This window comes from Cygnus olor, chromosome 1 (assembly GCF_009769625.2).
Source record: "Cygnus olor isolate bCygOlo1 chromosome 1, bCygOlo1.pri.v2, whole genome shotgun sequence".
Lineage (NCBI taxonomy): Eukaryota > Metazoa > Chordata > Aves > Anseriformes > Anatidae > Cygnus > Cygnus olor.
In genome coordinates this window covers 25022387-25042433 of record NC_049169.1, presented here as the reverse complement: position 1 = coordinate 25042433, position 20047 = coordinate 25022387, and the positions used below count along the sequence as shown (strand labels likewise).

Sequence of the window (20047 nt, the reverse complement as noted above, 5' to 3'; positions counted from 1 at the left end):
ATGAAGATGGAAAGGAGGAAGTTAAGAGATGTGGCAGACAAAACTACAAGTGGGAAGAGAGAGAAGAAACTAGAATAATGGAAAAAGGACACTACAGAGACCTGGACTGGGAAAGAACAGAAGCAAGGGAGAAGATTTAGAAGTCTTAACACCATCTGAGAAGTGTACATCAGAACGTGCATCCATGTGTTTTTTTTGTGTTGTTTTTTTTTTTTTTTCCCCTGACACTTGAAAAGTAATGAAACCTATGCAAGCAATTAGCTTCAGGTAGATCACAGGGCAACTGTAATATTCCTTTATACCATCATTATTTCACGTGATGATATGTTGTTTATGTGAGACGTTTGCTGGAGAATTGCTATCAACATTAATGATGTTATATTAACAGGAGAAAAAAGCGACTCCACTGGCTTCCTTGCCCTTCTCTTCTCTGTGCTAAGCAATTCTGCGGCTGTATAGAAGTTTTCTGAGCAATGTCTAATGCAATTTACAAACTGAATTTCTTTTTACATTGAGTTCACAGTGGGTGTTTAGTTCTTTTTCATTGTATTTGCATCCCAATAAACACTGCCATTAATCCATGTTTCTTTATCATGAGCTGTTCTAATTAGTCTGTTCGAAAAGTTAGGTTAATCAATAGAGTTAATTCTTTACATTTATACGAAACAGGAAGCTTTCCATTACAAAAAGAGCCTCTTTTGTATGACCTGAGTAGCTAATCGCTTCTTAAAATGTCAGTTTAAACTCAGTTCCATCAGTCTGGCCTGATGAGGTGCACTTTTACACACAATCCTGCTGAATTTTGTGTGGCTACTCATTTAGCTATACTATATGAATTAACATTGGCAGAAATAGAAAATGTGACAGATTCCCCACATGTTAAAGAAAAAAAAAAGAGATACTGAAGAAGACTACAGGAGATACAGGCAGATAAATTAAGTAGCTGTTTCCCTCTGAACAGATATTGAACAAAGTTAAATTCTATTTTCACTTGTATTCTGCCATTTAATCCCCTCTCACCCCTTGTTGTAAATTAGTATGATGAATATTTTTAAAGGAAGCTTCCTATTTCTATAAGAGCCTCTCACATATTTCAATAAACCATGAAACATAAAGGGAGGGACTCAGACTTTGAAGACAGCAGACGTCAGCGCCACTTGAATTTTGTCTGCCATTCTGTTGGCAAGCCTGAGTCTCATTTTCTCTTCCCACTAATGCGGACAGGGCACACACTATTACTAAAGGGACTGAGACACAGCCACATGAACTGCATTTCTTAGATCTGTGCACCATAGCAGACAGGAACTAGATGAAAATATCCTTGCACAATAGCCTTCAGTAATGATTTTGCTAGCTATTCCCAAAGCTTGCAAAGATGAGTACGTGGCAAACCCAGGCATGAAAACTGGGGCATAAGAGATCCCAACATCCTGGCTGTCCTAGGATTTTGGTTGTGAGGCAAATGGTAAGAATTTAATTGTGTGACTGTTCTTCAGTTGTAGTTGTAATGGTGGAGTCTTTTTTGTACAGTATTTTTGTATGATATTGTTCTCTTAAACCTGTGCTGCATTATATACGTACACACCCATGTCTACTACAAAATTGTGTTTTTTTTTTCTTTAAAAATCATTAAAGCCACCACTGAACATAAAAGAAAGTGACCCCAACTATTCCAATTTTCCCAAATTCCCCTGTCTTTCCTCCTAATGAATACAGGATGTGATTACTTTAGCTGTGCTTTTGCATGGACTGAGCTCTCTTGCCACTTCAAACCCTTTCACTAGAATAAAAGTGCAGGTATTTATCTTCCCAGGAAGGATCAGAGCCTTTGTCTCCTACAGAACATAATGGGGCCAAGCAATTTCTCACACAAAATTTCAAAATTATTGTTATTGCTACACCAGTGTGTCAAAAGTTATACATTAAAGACTGATCTGTACGAGTAATAATATACAGATTCTTTCAACTAAGGCTTCTGATGGATAGTAAGTTAGCTTAATTACCTCAAAAAATTGTTAATTGGTATGTACAAAACTGTTCTAGCAGTACAGACTAAATGGCTAATGATGGAAGGTGACCACTTAGGCACTGCACTTTTTATTTTTTTTGCAAAGTTAATAGTTATTGTCAATTTTTTTCCCCATCTATAACGATGTATAAATTAAATAAATAAATGCTTGGCTACATACCATGTGTTTGAGATAACTAACATTAGTCTTTATAAAGGCTACAGACAAAATTTATGCTTCACTTCCCAAAATTCAATCACTCTTAGCTAATCTCTCACAATATATGAACTTACAACCTGAGAGTAGAATGCAGTTTTCCTTTAGTCCTGACACTCAAAAAACATCTCTTACAAGTTTTTACTCAGACCTGGCCTAAGCATATACTTTCTTTCCTTGCCTAAATGTCCATGGCACAGATGACAACACAAAAATGAGACAAAGAGCATATTAAACACGAGTCTGTTCTGCTATGCCAACATATTCTCTGCACCCATACCTGACATCACAGTCTCTAAAAATTCCTTTCCCCCAGTCAAAAACCATCAAGTTATACTGTAAGCACGTCTGGATAAAAGCAATCATTTTCTTCTATGCATTAGTCCATAACTAGACCAATAAAATAATGATAAAGCAGAAACGAAATCAAGTATTTGAGGGATTGAAACTGCAAGACAAACTTCAGCCCCAAACGTTTTAAAGTAAACTACAGCAGGTATTGTGATCAGATTGCAATCTTTATTATATGCTTGTTGTTTTCTACTGTAAACAGCAATTTTGAAGCCCGGAGAAGTTTCTGTTGTGGCACACTTAGACTTGTTAGTACCCGCGTTACTGTGGGATGCGAAGCAGGGCAGCTTTTTTCGCATTGGGTCCCTGAAGAGAAAACCTAAATTAGAGATTTGTTCCCCTCCTCTGTCATTTTTTTTTTTTTTATGCGACGCTGCCAGCCACGTGCCTTTCAAATAACGAAAAAGCACCGAAAATCATAAAATCTGCTTAAAAAGTTGCAAGGTTTCTCTCTTTAGCTGCGCTTGTGATGCTCCGCTCGGAGTTGGCTTCCTGAGGAACTTCGGAGCGGCCTGCGGAGACACTTTTAAATTTTGCCCTAAAAAGTGAGGGCTGAAAGAGGACTTTGTGGAGAACCGCCCGGCACGGTAACCGCACCGTTACCCCTCCGCCTCAAGGGAGGGCAGGCACGGCGAGGGGGGGTAAGACTACATTTCCCGTGATGCCGCGGGGAGGGGGGAGCGCGTCACGGCCGCGGGCAGCCAATCGCGGCGCGGCCGGGGCGAGCGCCGTCAGCCGCCAATGTTGTTTTCGCTGAGTCGGGCGGCGGGCGTTGTTGGCGGCGGCGCCATCTTGGAAGGGACGAGCCCCCGCGAGCGAGAAGCCCCTTGGCGCTGGCCCGGCCGCCGCCATGCTGTATCTGGAGGACTACCTGGAGAGTGAGTGTCTGCGGGGCGGGGGCGCCGGGGGCGGGCGGCCGGGAGCGGGAGGGAAGAAGAGAGGGGGGGAAGCCGCGAACGGCGAAGCGGCGGCGCCCCCCTCCCCCACGGCGGCGGGAGCCTGCCTGACTGACCGGCCTCCCCCCTCCTCCTCCCCCCCCCCGTGTGCCCGCAGTGATCGAGCAGCTTCCCATGGATCTCCGCGACAGGTTCACCGAGATGCGCGAGATGGACCTGCAGGTGCAGAGTACGTGAGTCCCGCCCCCCTCCCCGCCTCCTCCGCACCGAGCCGGCCCCCGCCGCACCCCTCGGCCCTGGCCCGGCCCCGCCGCCGGCTCCGGCTGCTGCTGGCCGCGGGAGGCGGCGCTGCGGAGGGCCCCGAGCCGCCGGGACTCGGTACGGGCTCTCTCACAGGCCCGGCCCGGCGCTAGGACCCAGCGGGGCTGAGCCGGGGAGCCCCGCTGCCGGGCTTGTGCTGCTCCCTCGGGCGTTGCGGGCGGCGCGTCCCGAGCTCTGTAGGTTTTTGGTCCCTAAGAGCAGTGGCGGTGGTTTGGAACAGGAGTTGTGCCCCACTCTTTCAGCAGGTAGCGGTGCGCTGTTTCTGAAACCTTCCAGCCAGCTCCCCTCACCGTATCGTATGCGAAGGAGCTTTTTGCTTAGGCTCTCGTGCCGTAGCTGACACTTAACCAAACATACAGTCAGTTTATGATTTCTTTGTAAATACTTATGTGCATATCTGCTCAGATCCCAATACAACGCACCGCCTTACACAGATTTTAGGACGTGTTGCCTTTTGATCTTCACTAACAGTCTCATCAGGGACTCATGTCCCGTAACACTCAGTGAGGTGTTGCTGTTGTTTTAACGCAGAATTAACATGTTCATTTACAACTGAGATGCTAAGGTCTTTGTTAATGAAACTTGTACAAAAATCGGCGGGAATTGTCAGCACTGGACACTGTCATAAAGGAGAATGAAAGAAAGAGCAAGGGCTGAAGTAACAAGTGAATGCTGTACATTAATACGAAATGCAGCACCATGCTTTCAATATCTTACCATGTAGGAGCACAGTTGTTGAAATCAATAGCTTAACCTATACTAGTTTGCAGTGAGGTCTCTTGGGTATTTGAGTGGACCCAGCTGCCCTGTGTGATAGGTTATTGACATCTTGAACTGTATATAGGATTTTCGGTATACCATGGCTTAAGCGTTGGCTTGGCTTCTGTACTTAGTTATGGAAACAGATCAGTTGCCCCATATGAGAGAGAACACTTTTGAAGTAACTGTTGAGGGAGTGGAACTACCAACTTAGATAGTTCCACATAAGATAAAACAATCTGGCTTCTGTTCAGTAGAGAGGCAAAGAAGCAATTAGTTTCTTGAAGTGTGTTTGAGCACTGAGCCAAGCAGCACCATCAAGGATGCACCAGTGTCGTTTCCTTTGCTTTAACTGGAAGTGGCAAAAATCACTCTTCATGCATACTGGAAGTGGCATGTAACACTGAATATAGTATGCAAAGACCAACCTTAGGCCTAGAAAAAGGTTTCTTGGACCTTGGTACTTCAGTAATTCTTGCACAGTGAGTGGCAAGGCATCCAAAGCCATAATGAAACTTCTCGCATTTCTTCAGCAGGCAGTTTGGATACAACATGTGAACGCATAGACTATCGTGATGCTGTGTAACAGTGACTTCTTGCTGTGAAGATTCAGTGTCTCTGAAGCACTTGAGAACAGTGCTTTGATAAGTGATGATGTCCCAGAAACCTGCAGAAGTCTTATTTGGGAGATAACTGGGCTGTGTGTTAAAGTTATTGCTGACTTGATATTCTGTCCTGTTTGGACCACACAGACTTCTGAAGGGGCAGGTGCTGCTTTTTGTCATTGCAAGAAACATAAGCAGACTGGTGCCTACTGTATGTCCTGATAAGGCTCCTGTGGGAAAAGTGAAGAGCGTCTGAGTTGCAGCTTGATTCTTGAGCTCCAACTGAGAGATTTCCATGTGGAGTATAAAATGTTTTTCTCTGCTTAAGTACAAGTCATGGATTACCAGCCCTCTATGGTAAAATACCAAGCTCTGTAAAAAGTTCTCGGTTCTAATAAAATTTCTGGCAATTCTCTTGGGAAATATGTTCTAAGAAATTAGTATGTCAGAATGTAGTATCACAGTTAGATCAAGGAGAGGGGAAAAAAGCCAACAGGACTTAAGTGTACTGTAGAGAACCTTTCATATAATGTGATAGAGATGACCTGCATTCCCGTTTGCCACGTTTCTGGAGAAAAACACGTTTCTGTGGAAGTTTTCACTTAGGCAATTTCACACAGACTGATATTCCTCCTCAATAAGAAGAGGGAAGATTTCTCATTCTCATGTCTATGGAGCCATTATAATAATCATCACCTGGCTGTTTTCATTCTAGGAACAGGAGATAGAACACATTGTCCTTTAGCTTTGTGAACAAAATTATAGTCATTTGGTCAAAGAACAAAGCTTTTGGAAGCTTCCACGTAAAATGTGTGCTGCTTGCTTGTTGCTCAGTCTTCGTAATCTTCCCTCAGAATAGCACAGTGAAAGTGGAAAATGTTCACTGTAAAGATTCTCCCACTTCTAATCTGTTTTACACCTAAATTTGTTGACTACTTTGTCTGGGTCTAATTAATATTGTAAGTCTGTATCACAACTGTTTTGGTTTAGGATTAATTGTTCTCTCTCCAGTCTAAAGTTACTAGTTTCCTGTTGGTTCTGATGCTGGAGATTCTCAGCATAGGTAAAATCAATAAATTGTGGATTATTTAGTACGTGTGATTTTTGCTGTTATTTACATGACCAACTAGTTCTAGTTGGTGGGTCTTACAAAACTGAGAAAAACCTTCAGGCTCCGTTGGCTTTGAAGAACTAACTAATCATATTTTCAGATTCATGAGTTTCTTGAACTAGTTACTTAGTTATTTCACCTCCTCCCTCCACTCCCAATCATATGGGGCAGTTTTAATGCTGGTTTCTAAGATGTTTTTTTACACCCAGAGCCAGAAGTCCATAGGTAGGTGGTGCATTGTCGTGTTTAATGTGAAACTATTATCTGGACTGTATCACTGAGAGTCCTGCTTAAAAAAAAATAAAATGGCAGTACTTCCCTTTATCTTGAGCTTAGCCAGGCTCTCAAAGCTAGTTTGACTGAGGCAGCTGCTTGTTTTTGGAGATACGCAAGCTGTTGCATGCACATACAGCGTGCATGTCCAGCTGCTGAAATATTAAACTTGGTGCTTTTTTTTTGAAGAAGGGTAGAAGGAAAAGAAATCCCTGTTCTTGTCTCAATAAATGACCAAACAAATAACCTGTAGTTGACGTTTTCCTTTCTTATAATAGCAAATGTTAGAAAATTTGTTTTACTTGTTCCCCTTATGATATTTCTCAGCTACATGTAAGTGAGAATCCTGTCCGTGGTATCTCATCAGTGCATTTACCCCTCAGTTCTACCGTGTGGGGGCTAGGGGTGGGAATACCCTTGTGAGCATTTTCAGTTTGCTCTTACCCTTCCTCACATACTACTGGAGAGGGCCTTGAGGTAAAGGTGGTGACTTGACTCTTCGGTTGCTCTACCCTTTTGAGGCACTAATTTTTTTTCAATTATTTGGTTTTGTATTTGACTGTTTCTCTTAGGAGAACATTTTGTTTCCTGCCCAGTTTGTAACTGGCTAGAATGTTCCAAAGTCAGCAGTCTAGAGCCCTGGGTGAGGAGTTTGGGTCATGCTTTAAGTCACTACCACTGCTCTTAGGGACAAAAAATCTTTAGAACTTGGAGTCCTGCCTGTCCTATGTGGAGAGCACAAGAACCTTGATGAGAATCCTACCAGAATGCAATTCTGCTTCTTGGAAATTAAGGTAAATATTTCCCTCCTCTGTCCGCTGTCACTTGTTTTGTTCTTTTTTGCTCTAGTAGTTTACACCTCAGTCCTGTCAACTTTGTTTAAGAGCAGTATGCCACTTTATTTTATAATGTTTCCATATGTTAGAAGATACATATTATCTTAATCTTTTCCTGTGCTACAGATGCAATGGATCAGCTTGAGCAGAGGGTAAATGAATTTTTTATGAACGCAAAGAAAAACAAACCTGAATGGAGAGAAGAACAAATGACATCAATCAAAAAAGTAAGGATATCACAGGAGTGGGTCACATTTTTCTTTTGAAAAAGAAGATAACCTTAGGAAGAAGTAGTTTATAATTGATGGAGACTTACTTAAGTGTTTGGAGCTGTGACTTCCCCTGGGTTTTAACAGGAGATGGATAGAACTACCTAAGAGGAGAAAAATGACTGAAAGTTTTCGTTGATCAAGCATTTCTCTCAAGTTTTACCCTGTATTTGCTACTATTATTAAAAAAAAAAAGAAAATAAAAATATTAGGACCTCAAAGTGGTGAAGCAACTAGGTACTAAATTTTCAGCTTGGGACATTTTTGTTCCTGCTTGTGTGACCTGAAGCTGTGTAAGTTAATTGGCCTTTTTGTTTTTTAAAGGATATTTTTCAAGCTTAGCTTCAGCATTGTCTGTGACTCTGCCCATGTCCTTGTATATAGTATACATATGGTATATGTAGCATTAAGGAGAGAAGAGTGAGAAGATGGATGTGTTTTTCGTTTTGTTTTATCCTTCAGCACTTAGGCATTGGTGGTACTGTTAGCAAGGTAGTTCATCACTTTGTCAGGAAAAAAATCCTTTTTAGTCTCCTACACGTTACTTCAGCCCCTTAGTCAGCCAAGGGTTGCTTCGTTAATTAATACAAGCGGATGTCCTTATTTAAAAAACAAAAGCGAAAATCAAAACGTTAACATCACTGCAATAAAAAAATATTTTTTTGATTTTAGTGGGATCAAGATTTCAGTTAGTTTTCACCTAAGCAAGGCACTTTTCAGTGGAAATCAGAATAAAAAGACACTTAAGCCTGTTTAAAACTAGAGCTAAAATATGCTTACACAAACTTGCAGAAGTCTTATCTATGGATTTTCAGTGTTTAGAGCAAATTTTCAAATTGCATCTTTAGTCAAATTATTTTTTAATTAATCTATAAGTTAAATTATTTTAAAATATGTTAATATAAACTATATACATTATTTCTCACCATATTTAACTACAGTGTTGAAAAGGCCTCCCATCACAGTACTGTGTAGCATCATTTGGAAGGGCAGTAGTATCTGCAATGGTCTTAAAGATCCATATGAAGTAAAAATTATCGTTTCACATTGAGTCCATAATGCTGTGTAATATAAATCCAAGACTGGTTCTTTTCTTGCAGTGAACCAGCTTGTGAAATGTAAATATCACTACTAGGAGAAGTGTCCACATCTTGTAGTTTCACTTTTTCTAAGGCATAAATAAAAAATTGGTATCTGATAAAGTTCTTATCTAACATTTAGCCCATTGTTGTTTACAATAGAGTTTCACAGTCTTTCTGAAAACTTACTTGAATTTCTACTTTTATCATACATTTGTTACAATAGCTTAAAATAACTGAAGTAATTTGGTTACATTCATGATTTAAAAACATTCTCTTTATAACAGGATTATTATAAGGCTTTGGAAGATGCAGATGAAAAAGTACAACTGGCTAATCAAATATATGATCTGGTAAGTAGACAGAAGTCGTGTACTGAATTACCTGAATTTATGCCTTAAGGACTTCTCAACATTTCAATAAGTACTAAAGCTGTGGTACCTGTGTTATGTCACCTTCGTGCACAAACCTTTTGCTGGTGAAAGACATTTAATATTTTATCGACTTCTAAGAATTTTGTTGCTTGTACGCAAAATGTACAGAAATAAAAACTTTAGACTTGTAAAATTAACATATGCTTTTGGGGGGATTTCTTTGTTTTTTGAAGAGCACCGCAGGCAAGTTACTCTTCCTTGTAGCATGTGTATTTTGAGTTTTAAGAATATTTATTTTACACTTTCTCAGAGAACAAAACCTAGAAGTTACTGATTTAAAATATAGTAGACATAAAGCAAATATTTCTTGTCTGCTTTGGTTCTGCTTCAGGCTACTCAGGAGTGTTGTAACTTACCCTCTTTTGGTTAGCTGGTAACTGCAAAAACTTGTTCAATTTGCAGTAGTTTAAATATAGGTGTAGTATTCTGCTGTATGACTACAGCTGAAGAAAACATTTCAAACATGGTGTTTCTTTAGATTTTGTTGATGTTAAGTTTTGGTACTCAAGAACATGTCATACTTTACTCAAAAGCACGTAAGTCTTTACATTTTCAGTTTCGAGACCCTTCTACTCAATACTTAGGCTTACTGACATGCACAATGGCATACATACAAGTGTTGCCATTCAGGAATCCTGTAATTTCCCCATAGCACAAGCTCTTCTAAAGGGTGTCATAACACTGTTCTTTCTCTTCCACGTTCTATACCCATACTCACAACGCCCCCAAATGCTCTTAACCTTTTTTCTCAAAGGAAATGCTTAACATTGGAACATTGCATACAGTAACAGGAGGGCTTCTAAGCTGCAAAGCCAATATGCAGCCTTGCTGTATCCTGTAATTCAGTGGGCAACTTAGAAGCAACAGCCCATTTTGGTGTTAATTCTAGTACAGCTAGTATCTCTGCTGAGTTAGGGGAATGTAGGTGACCAAGAAGTTATGCTTCTCTGTGTTCTTTTATACGTGCTTAGTGCTATATGGCAGAAGATCCCTGGAAGGGAAATACTTAGCAGACACAAGATTAAAAGTGTAGCTATTTGTGTTCCAGAACTGGATTCTATTTACTGTTGCTTTGTCTCAAAAACAGGTAGACCGTCACTTAAGAAAACTGGACCAGGAACTAGCTAAATTTAAAATGGAGCTCGAAGCAGACAATGCTGGTATTACAGAAATACTAGAGAGACGTAAGTATACATAATTTTCTTGGTGGATTTTCTATCACTTTACAAAATTAAAATACCAAAAAAGTTGTTAGTAGCCTGCAATATTTCCACTTGTTTTGAAGTTATACTTTGACCTGCATACCTCTTTCATCAGTCAGTGATTCTGAAGTTTTAGTTCCAACCTTGATATTTACCAGTAAAGTCAAAATACAACTGTGAAATTAGAATAACTTTTTTTCACATAGCTATTGCACTTGTGAATTGCTACAGTAACATAAAGATTTCTTTAAACCTGTTTGTAATGCTATAGTTATTTAGGTAAGTATTACAACCTAAGCTTGCCACCTGCTCACCCAAATGAAAGCCTGCCATTTCTTAAATGAAGTGATTGCCACCACATTGAGGAAAGTGATGTTCCAGTTAGAGGCATGGAATGTCAAGTATTTTGGAGAAGAAACCGTCTTGCTTAATAAATAGTGCAGTATTGCAAAGCTGGCATTCAGAATGTAAATGTGATGTAGTGTGACAGGTCTGTGGCCAACTTGGTGTGGAAGAATCCAGCCTTTCTATACCTGTCAGCGTTTAGACATCAACTTCGAATGTGGTTGTGATAAATTTCAAAGTTCATTTAGCTCCATAATCACAGAAGTCAGTGACTGTTCTTCATAAGCAAGGCTAGTAAAAGGTAATGTAAATCACCTGAGGAAATTTGGAGTAAATATTCTTTGAACTTTAAATTTGCCATAAAAGCTGTTTCTTTGGACATTTTGTATGTAATTGCTATTTTAAAATAACAGGCACAAAAAGAAAACTGTGAAGTAAGTGTTTTTTAATGAATTAACAACTGCAGAAAAGGACTACTAGTTTATTTTGGAATCCAAGCTGAAGTTTTACGATCTGATACTAACTTAAATTGGGGCATTTGTTTGGTGAGGTAGGTAGAATTTCGAAAACTGAAAATGTAAGTGTACCATATAGCATATTGCATCTTTAAGATACTATTTAATAAGGTGAAAAGTGTAGGGGCCTCTTAACATTCTTAGCTTTCAGAGTAAATACATATTATTGAGGTTCCTCCAGAGGGCAGCCTTTGGACTAATTCATAACGTGATTAATGTCAGCTCAGCCAAAATACCTCTTTGTGCTATTAACCTCTTCTAGAATAACTTACACATTTTGGTAATAACACTCAAGTACTTTAAAAAGTACTGAAGAAGAAAGAAGTAAGGAAGAAATGTAGAAGCAGCAGGTTTGGAGAAATGGATGTGAATTACTTTCTTAAATTGTCTTCTGTATAAATGTAAATAGCTTAGTTTTGCAGCTAGTCTTTGCTGAATATTGATACATAAGCTGTTGTTTATTGTTCTAATAGGTATTTATGGTCATAGTCCCTCCTATGTTGTAATCGTTGAGGTGAGCGGCTAATATTGCAAGATAGCTTAGACTTGCATTTTCCCACCCTCGCTCCACCCTTTGTTTTTTGTTTTTTCTTTATTTCTTCTTTGGATTGCCACTGTGTGCATTTTGAACGTTAGAGAATTTGGGTGCTGATATGAAACCATGAAGGATATTTCTAGTATTTGTGTAGTTTGACTCAATGTGGAGATTACCTCATTAATACAGTTTATCTGTTAGTGTACTTTGACATTTATGTTCATAAATGCAGCTATGATATTTTTTCAGTTCACATCAGCGCAGATTGTCAGTATTCCTGGTGCAGCATTACAAGCCTATGTGCAACTCATTGGAACAAGTGGCATATTGAAAGCAATGTTGTTCTTGGGTCTCCTTGTTGGCCTTGATTTTAAGTTGTTTCAACAGTTGCACAGCAGCAGTCACCAAGTTCCATTTTAAAACTGCTCTGTTTTAAAAGGGTTCAGAAATGGAAAGTCCTGCTTAACTAACTTAATTTCCTTTTATGACAATGATATCCACTTAGATGACCAAGGGAAGCCAGTAGGTGTAATCTTCTTGGATTTCAGCAGAACTTTTGATAGTGTTTCTCATAGTATCCTTCTGGACAAAATGTCTAGCATACAGCTACATAAATTCATAATGCAATGTGCAAAAAATTGGCTGGTGGGTCAGGCTCAGAGGGTTATAGTAAATGGGGTTGCATCAGGCTGGTGGCCAGTCGCTATTGGGGTTCCCCAGGGCTCCATTTTAGGGCTTTACTGTTTCCATAAATAACTTGGATGTAGGAACCAAAGGTATACTGGGTAAGTTTGCAGACTTATATTTGTGAGTGTTTGGCCAACGTTCTCAGACAGATGGTCTGATTTTTTGGGTGTTCCTTTATGGAGCCAGGAATTGGACTCGGTGATCCTTATGGGTCCCTTCCAACTCAGGGTACTCTGATTCTACTTGCTTTCTCCTGGTTTTATTATGGGAAGGATTTGAACTGTGGCAAAAATCCTTCTGATTAAAATAAATGTAACTGCATAGTGATTTGGTTAATATTATAAAGACTTAACATCTGAAAGTTAAAATCACGTCAGTGGTGACTTTAAACTTTTCTATCCTTTTTACCTCCCTGTTAGGGTCTCTGGAGCTGGATACACCATCGCAGCCTGTGAATAACCATCATGCCCATTCTCACACTCCAGTAGAGAGTGAGTATTTGAGATTAAAAATATGTTCACTTTTTAAGGTTTCTGACTCTGGTCATCAAGTAGTATTAAGTAAAAAATAAAAATAAAAAATTTTGGAACTTGTTTTATTTTCCTCCAAACGTTGGGGGAAAAAATGTTATAATGCATTGAAGATTCCTATTCAGAAGAACTGCAAGAATGAAATAAGGTTTTGCTGGAGGCAGTTAGTTGAAAGTGCTGTTTTGTTATCTTAGTTACAGTTTTACTTTCAAGCTTAAAAAGTTTTGCTTTTAAGTTCCCTTCGTTTGTTCTACGTAGAAAGGAAACACAATCCATCTTCTCACCATAGTGCAACAGATCATGTTCCTGAGAAGAAGTTTAAATCTGAAGCTCTTCTATCTACCCTTACTTCAGATGCTTCTAAAGAAAATACACCAGGTAATCTTAATTGTTTTATATTTTATTAGTTTTTTAGAGGGAGAAGAGAAATCAAATTATATTTGTGAATCTCTCTTTTTGAAATTAGAGGTTCATAGTTTTTCCTCCAGGGATATTCAGTCATTTGAAAAATGAGAAATTGCAAGCATTATTACTCATCTGTGTTTTCCATGAAGCTCATCAACTTTACTGTCACTTGACAGCTGCATGTTCACTGTTTCTTTTTATTTACATTGTTTGGAAGACAATAGAAGTACAGTTTCATTCAACCAGTGGTAGAAATAAGAGAGATCTATGTGTTATTTTTGGAAAGAGCCACATGGGCTTAATCTCCCAAGTAGGAAAAGAATTTTCATTTATCTTTTAAGGGTTGCTACAACCTGGCATTCAGCTATGATAAAATAAAATTGTTTTGAGTGTTGTGTTTTTTAAAACAGGTGAGAAGTCCTTTTGATTAGTGAATAAAAACAAACCACAACTTTCTGTACATTTTCAAAATGAGGATATTTCATAGTTTCTTTTCTGAAAATGAAAGATCATGAGAGGGTATAGTAAGTAAACTACATTTGGTTTTGGAATTTAATACTGTTTTAATGCTAGTTTTAAAGAAGTCTCCTTTGTAGTCCCTTTATTCATTTTTAAGGATTTTCACATAAGATAGCAAATAAAATGGAACTATATTTGAACAGGTGCCAGTCTGTAGATGGCCATGAAAATCCATGGTTCGTTACAATTGTGATTTTTTTTTTTTTTTTTTTTTAGTTTTTAGAATTAAGATTGTGCTATTTTAGAAACAGTTAAGTTGTAGATTCCGATTCTTACTGACTACTGTGACAATCGAGAAAAAAGTATTATTTCAACTGAGATTAGGTTTATATAGACATGGCTACCAGGTACGTTACTCAAGAGCTGAATATGACAGTGAGGACTGTCTTTCTAAAAGGATTCCTTGCACATTAGGATAGGGAACTTTTTTTTTAAGCCAATACTGGCTGTGTCAAGTTATTTTTTTATGAATATTTTTTTTTAACTTTTTCTTCCAAATGATTGGACAACTCTAGTGCATAAATGGAGTTCCTAATCTTTCACTGGTTGTCATATATAACTCTTCTTAAAATGCAGAGGAATTTAGTTTCATTTTGAATTTCATCAATGTGTTCTGTTCATCAAGGGTGTCGAAACAATAATTCATCATCTTCTTCAAACAATGCATACAATACAAACTCTTCTCAACCATTGGCATCATATAACCTGGGCTCATTATCTTCAGGATCGGGGGCCGGTGCTATTACCATGGCAGCAGCTCAAGCAGTGCAAGCCACAGCACAGGTAATGTCAAAACATTCTTGCCAGCCTGCCATCCACTGTTGATTAAGAAGAAAGACTCGTGTTTTTGTTTTTTTTTTTTTTTTTTTTTTTTAATTTGAATTTCTACAATCACTTTCAGCTGATGTGATTCAGTTCTCATATTATCATCATTGTTTATATGCTACAGTTTCATCCTCTAAAACTTTCATAAAAGGACAGCTTATTTTGTAGCTTTTCCTGTGGGGTATTGTTACCCATTTTTATCACTTACCATACATCCTTTTGTTAAAAGGATAACTAATCAATCTGTGTGAATAATAGTTAGCATCCTGGTATGTCTTACATAAGAGCTCTCCTGTGCAATCTGATACACTGTCAGTATTCCTTTTAGATGAAGGAAGGAAGAAGAACATCCAGTCTAAAAGCCAGCTATGAAGCATTTAAGAACAATGATTTTCAGCTTGGAAGAGAATTTTCATTATCCAGAGATTCAACTGGGTATTCATCATCAGCTCTGGCATCTACGTTAACACAAACATTAAGTTCATCAAACACAGATTCACGAAGTGGCAGAAAAAGCAAGTAGGTTTTGTTGTTGACTGCGGTTGTGCTTTTAAGAGAGCTGAACTTTCCCTTGAAGGTCATGGCCATATTAGAAATAATTTATATTTAGTATTCATGGGAGGAAAAAAAGAAACAAAGTAGTTATTCTCAGCTGGTCTTTTTTTTGTACAGGACTTTCTTCTTTTTCTCCTCTCACATTTCTTTTTATTTAAGCAAACTCACTTCAAGGTTTTAAATGTTCTGATTTGCTTTTTTGTCTGTTACATTGTCTAGTTTCTTTTCTCATTTTTCTCTCTTCTGGAGAGAAGATTTGGCCTAAATGTAAATGTTGGGGATTACTATGCGGTGCTTAGGTTTTGAAATAAATCTGGAGATTTTCTTCATGCCACTTCACAAATAATCACAACACATTATGACATCTGACCATCTAAGACAGAAAACGGAATTAATTTTATTTCTGATTAGGATGAATTTTTAAAGCATTTGAGGACTCTAGTCAAGTTTTGCGTGAAAGAGTTTGTCCCAGAGTGCACAACATTTATTTTAAACTGACTTGCATTTTTTTATTCTTCATACAGATTTGTGTTCATTCACTGTTCAGTTAGTGATTTTATTTTTAGAAGCATTTTTCATCTACATATGTCTTGGGTGTCTGACCTGACCTATAAGCAAAGGCATAGGATTTGTATACTGGCGCTATTCCAGAGGCGTGATTGGTGATGCTGGAGTAGAGATTAGCATAGGATCACTCATCTTCAAAAAACTGTTATCTATTGGACATGACATATGACATTACTTATATGCAAATTCCTCTTTTATCGGTAATATTTTCTTGATGGAGACTTGACACCAAGTCTGTCGATTAAAATTCTGTGAAGAAAAACATCCATTAAAGCTATTTGACAGCTTAAAGCTGTTAGGCTATTTTAATCAATGGAATTTATCTTGTACTTGCAAGCTGGTAAGACTGGTTTACTTTGCCAAAGAGATTCAGTTTGACCATCTCAGTTCTTGCAGTTCTTGAGTGAAATCTGTTAGGGAATGTCACTTTGGGATTTACATACTGCAGTGCTTCAGTCGGCAAAGAATTGCTCTCAGGTCATTCCACTTGGAAGTAAATTAATTCAAATTATGGCATGGTGTTTTTTTCTTTTTTCCAGAAACAACAACAAATCCTCAAGTCAGCAGTCCTCATCATCCTCCTCTTCATCCTCTCTATCGTCGTGTTCTTCTTCATCTGCACTGGCACAAGAACTGTCTCAGCAAACAGCAGTAATACCAGAGTCTGATTCCAATAGCCAAGTTGACTGGACCTATGATCCAAATGAGCCACGTTACTGCATTTGTAATCAGGTAAGAATGTCTTCCAGCCTGAAATAAAACCAGAGTTGCTGTTTCACTGTGGGTGAACTTTCTTCTCTGATTGTTCATTTAAAAAACAGATTTTTTTTAAATGATCAGAATTTCAATGCTGTAAACAGAATGTTTTTATCTACTTACTGGTAATATGAGTAACAAACTCAACTGTTGAAGCTAAAAACAAAAGTTTTCCTGTGATATGCCATACTTGAAGAGTTCTGAATTTTTTACTAAAGACTTTAGGAACTTTTAAATTCAGAATTGAACAAGTTCACAGTGACTTTAATTAAAATTCTAAGTTAAAGTAATGTCTGTTTTCTCCTACTTTTTCTTTTATAAAATAAATAAATAATGGTGAAGATACTATTTTTGTAAAAAGGCACCCAGAAACTTGAAAGACTGAATGAGAGCACAAGACACTTGCATATAAAATAAGAACAGGCATTTTAAATACTTTAAAGTATTTGATTTTTTTTTTTAAGACTTTATAGAATTCTGTGATTCTTTTGAAGGTATCTGATTGTTTCAAATAGAGCTTGAAATTGCCACATGTGCAAGGGAAATACTAAACATAAAAATGCTTTGAATTCCATCCCTTTGAAAATGTTGATTGCTTTTAATTATTTTTTTTTCTTTTTTACCAGGTGTCCTATGGTGAAATGGTAGGCTGTGACAACCAAGATGTAAGTAATGACGTTCTGAATGTTCACGAGAGAGGCCTTGTGCATGTAACTTGCTTACAGGAACTGCTTCTCTTTAGAATTGTTTTTACAGTAGCGTGCTTCTTACTAGTTTTCAGTTGTAGTGAAAACACTTACAGAACGGTAAAGATCTTTTGTTTTTAGTTTGCTCGTTTTCACAGAATTTTACTTGTGATAGATGTTGAAAGAAAAAAGCAAAATCCCACACCTTCTCTCTCTCTCTGTTTTTGTAGTGCCCCATTGAATGGTTCCATTATGGATGTGTTGGACTGACAGAAGCACCAAAAGGGAAATGGTACTGTCCACAGTGTACGGCTGCAATGAAGAGAAGAGGCAGTAGACATAAATAAATGTCTTCATCTGGAAAACAAATTGAATACTAGAGGTTTTTTAGAGGACTTGGGTAGGGGGAGAAACTTCCACCACACTTCTTTGCAACCACTTAAAAAAGGGTTAACATAGCAGTCATAAGATCTTGAACTATTGATTTTGCTGGTTGTGTTTTAATATTGTAAGTGAATTGTTTATGCACATTGATGTGCTACGGATACTATTCCAGTGAGCCTTGGATTGTTCCAGTGGCCAACATATGCAGACATTTGTACTATCAAACCATTTTCTCTAAGCAATGGGCATTCTACAATTATTCAATCTTCAAAATTCTGATAAGTCAAGATTTTAAATGTATGTTTTATATTCAACAGATATATTCTGCTGCATGTACTGTACTCAAGAGCTGTTATGTAACACTATGTATATAAATAGTGCAGAAAGTCATTGCTTCTTAAAAAAAAAATATAAGACAATGGTTTTTAAAATGCCTTTATAGCTTTGGTTCTTTATGAAACTTAATTCAGCAGGCTGAAGAAAATGGTTCTTGTATACAGCGGGCTGTTGTCCTCTAGGGTACTTGAGTATGTAAAAACAAAACAAAAAATGCTGTAGGATAAAACAAACTTGTGCCATTAGTCTTTATATGTTTCTGCTCCAGAGAAGGTGCAGGCCATAAGAGGAAAAAAAGGTGTTAAAGTGATGATAAATTTTTATACCAAATGTGTTTATTTTTTTGTGCAAGTAATCCTTTAAATTTGAATTGTATTAGGTGTTAAAATAAAGCAACCTCAACTCCTCGAATTAATGTTTTCTGTACATTTTTCGAAAAAGAAAAGGGTTGTTCCTAAAATGATCTCAAAGGAATATAGCAAAGTTTGCATGAGAAATTCCTGCCATATTCTTTACTGGACAGTGATATTCATGTAAAAGTCAACACATGGTGCAGGAAGGAAGTAAAGGGATAAATAGTTCATCCAGCTGTAGAATCCCTGGAGGTAACAGGGAATATCATATTAGGAAGCCTAAATGGAGGCCAATAAATGTTTGGATCCTAAAGACCTGATAGTTGAGCGTTGTACATCTTGTAGCACAGAATCAGCTTATATTTAAATGGGAGCCTGTTAAAAGTTACTACCCTTGACTGTTAATATAATGGAAAGATTTTGGATTTTTCATTCCATCTTGTTTATTTTGGGTATAGGTTTTAGATTTCCTTTCATGGAAAATTTCCATTTGTTGTTTTTGTGCGTCTCTTTTATGCAGCAGCGCTGAACAGAAACGAAATTATTGCTCCTTTTCACACCCTTCTACCTTCCACTACTAAAAAAAATGTTCCATTTGGAGTAAAGATTTTTTTTTCATAGCACTGACATTCATGTTGGGCTGTCAGGGTAGTTTTCATGGACCTTCATGGTAGTTTCCCTTGAAATCTTTCCAAACACATGTAGAGGGAAGGAGGGACAGAGAGAAAAATAGTATTTCAGTGCATGACTGCAAATAATGTCAAGGAAATAGAGTTTGGATTATTAGTATTAGGAGTACATGCAGAAAATACAGGCTTTATCTAAACAAAAATGAAAGCAGGCTTCTGTTACAATATTTATTTTTAAAGAAGAAACTAATCATTTTGAATTTCATATACTGGGGAAAAGCAGATGAATAAGAAAGAAAACATGATTATGGATAAAAAATTGTCTTTCGTAAAAGATTAAGATATAAGTTGACTTAAAAAAAAAAAAAAAAAAGCAAAGGGCAATGTAACTAAGGTTCCAGTAAAACTCTAAAATTACTCTGAACTTGGCCCACTGTGTATACATTTCTGTGGAAATCTAATTTTAAAAAACGCTTCAGGACTAGAATATCTGGTTTTGAGTGAGGCTGTTGAGACCATAGAGATAAGAGAAACTATTTGTTCAATTGGAAACTGGTGCCATGCTGTGAATTTAAGTTAAATAGGCAATAAGTAATCTAGACTTCCTTTGGACTGAATGTTTGAGTCTCTAGGACTAAGAACTAAATTCATTAAGAATTAAGACAATAGATAGCAAACTCCTTCACTCTGGTGGTGACAATACCTAAGATGGTGCAGAGTCTGCAAATCCAAAAAGAAATTTCAAGTTTTAGCAAACTGGTTTGCTGTTTCATCTGACTATATATACATAAATATATATACACACACGCGCACATACTTTAATGGAGCAGGTAGGTAGAGAGCTCAGAAGAGGAAAAAAAAATGTCCTCATTAGTACATAAGCATTTTGTTTCTAAGTTAAGAAAACAGAAATGGACGAATGTGGAAAAAAAATGCAATGCACAAGTTAAAAATGTAGAACGTTAAAGCCTGTACATGCTTTTTTGTTTTCTTCTAAACAGGAAGCCTGTGAGAGAAGCTTACAGGTCAGCAGGTGATTGAAGTGCAAAAAGAATTGAA

The 20047-nt window shown here is 37.7% G+C and overlaps 1 protein-coding gene across 5 annotated transcripts; it reads left to right on the top strand.

The window, feature by feature from the left end:
- Positions 1-2948: 2948 nt before the first annotated feature.
- Positions 2949-18414, top strand: ING3 (inhibitor of growth family member 3). 5 transcript variants are annotated; one of them, XM_040549999.1, is made up of 12 exons: positions 2949-3454; positions 3630-3694; positions 7504-7604; positions 9013-9078; positions 10247-10343; positions 12863-12934; positions 13232-13351; positions 14622-14680; positions 15051-15241; positions 16384-16576; positions 17227-17265; positions 17517-18414. In XM_040549999.1, exons 1-12 carry the CDS (start codon positions 3318-3320, stop codon positions 17631-17633), a joined length of 1257 nt encoding a protein of 418 aa, XP_040405933.1. In that variant the 5' UTR covers positions 2949-3317; the 3' UTR covers positions 17634-18414. The 5 variants fall into 5 exon arrangements, with proteins under 5 accessions (XP_040405933.1, XP_040405925.1, XP_040405940.1 ...); XM_040549991.1 differs by having other exon boundaries at positions 14523-14680; XM_040550006.1 differs by having other exon boundaries at positions 3287-3454; positions 3630-3701; positions 14523-14680.
- The last annotated feature ends 1633 nt before the right edge of the window (positions 18415-20047 follow it).

What these genes read in the sequence shown, in the direction of transcription:
- ING3 (XM_040549991.1), top strand. Translation starts at nt 3,318, where the DNA reads ATGTTGTTTTCGCTGAGTCGGGCGGCGGGCGTTGTTGGCGGCGGCGCC. An exon ending in TACAGAAATACTAGAGAGAC is followed by an intron (nt 10,344 to 12,862) that starts GTAAGTATACAT and finishes CCTCCCTGTTAG; the next exon opens with GGTCTCTGGAGCTGGATACA. An exon ending in TTCTAAAGAAAATACACCAG is followed by an intron (nt 13,352 to 14,522) that starts GTAATCTTAATT and finishes CTGTTCATCAAG; the next exon opens with GGTGTCGAAACAATAATTCA.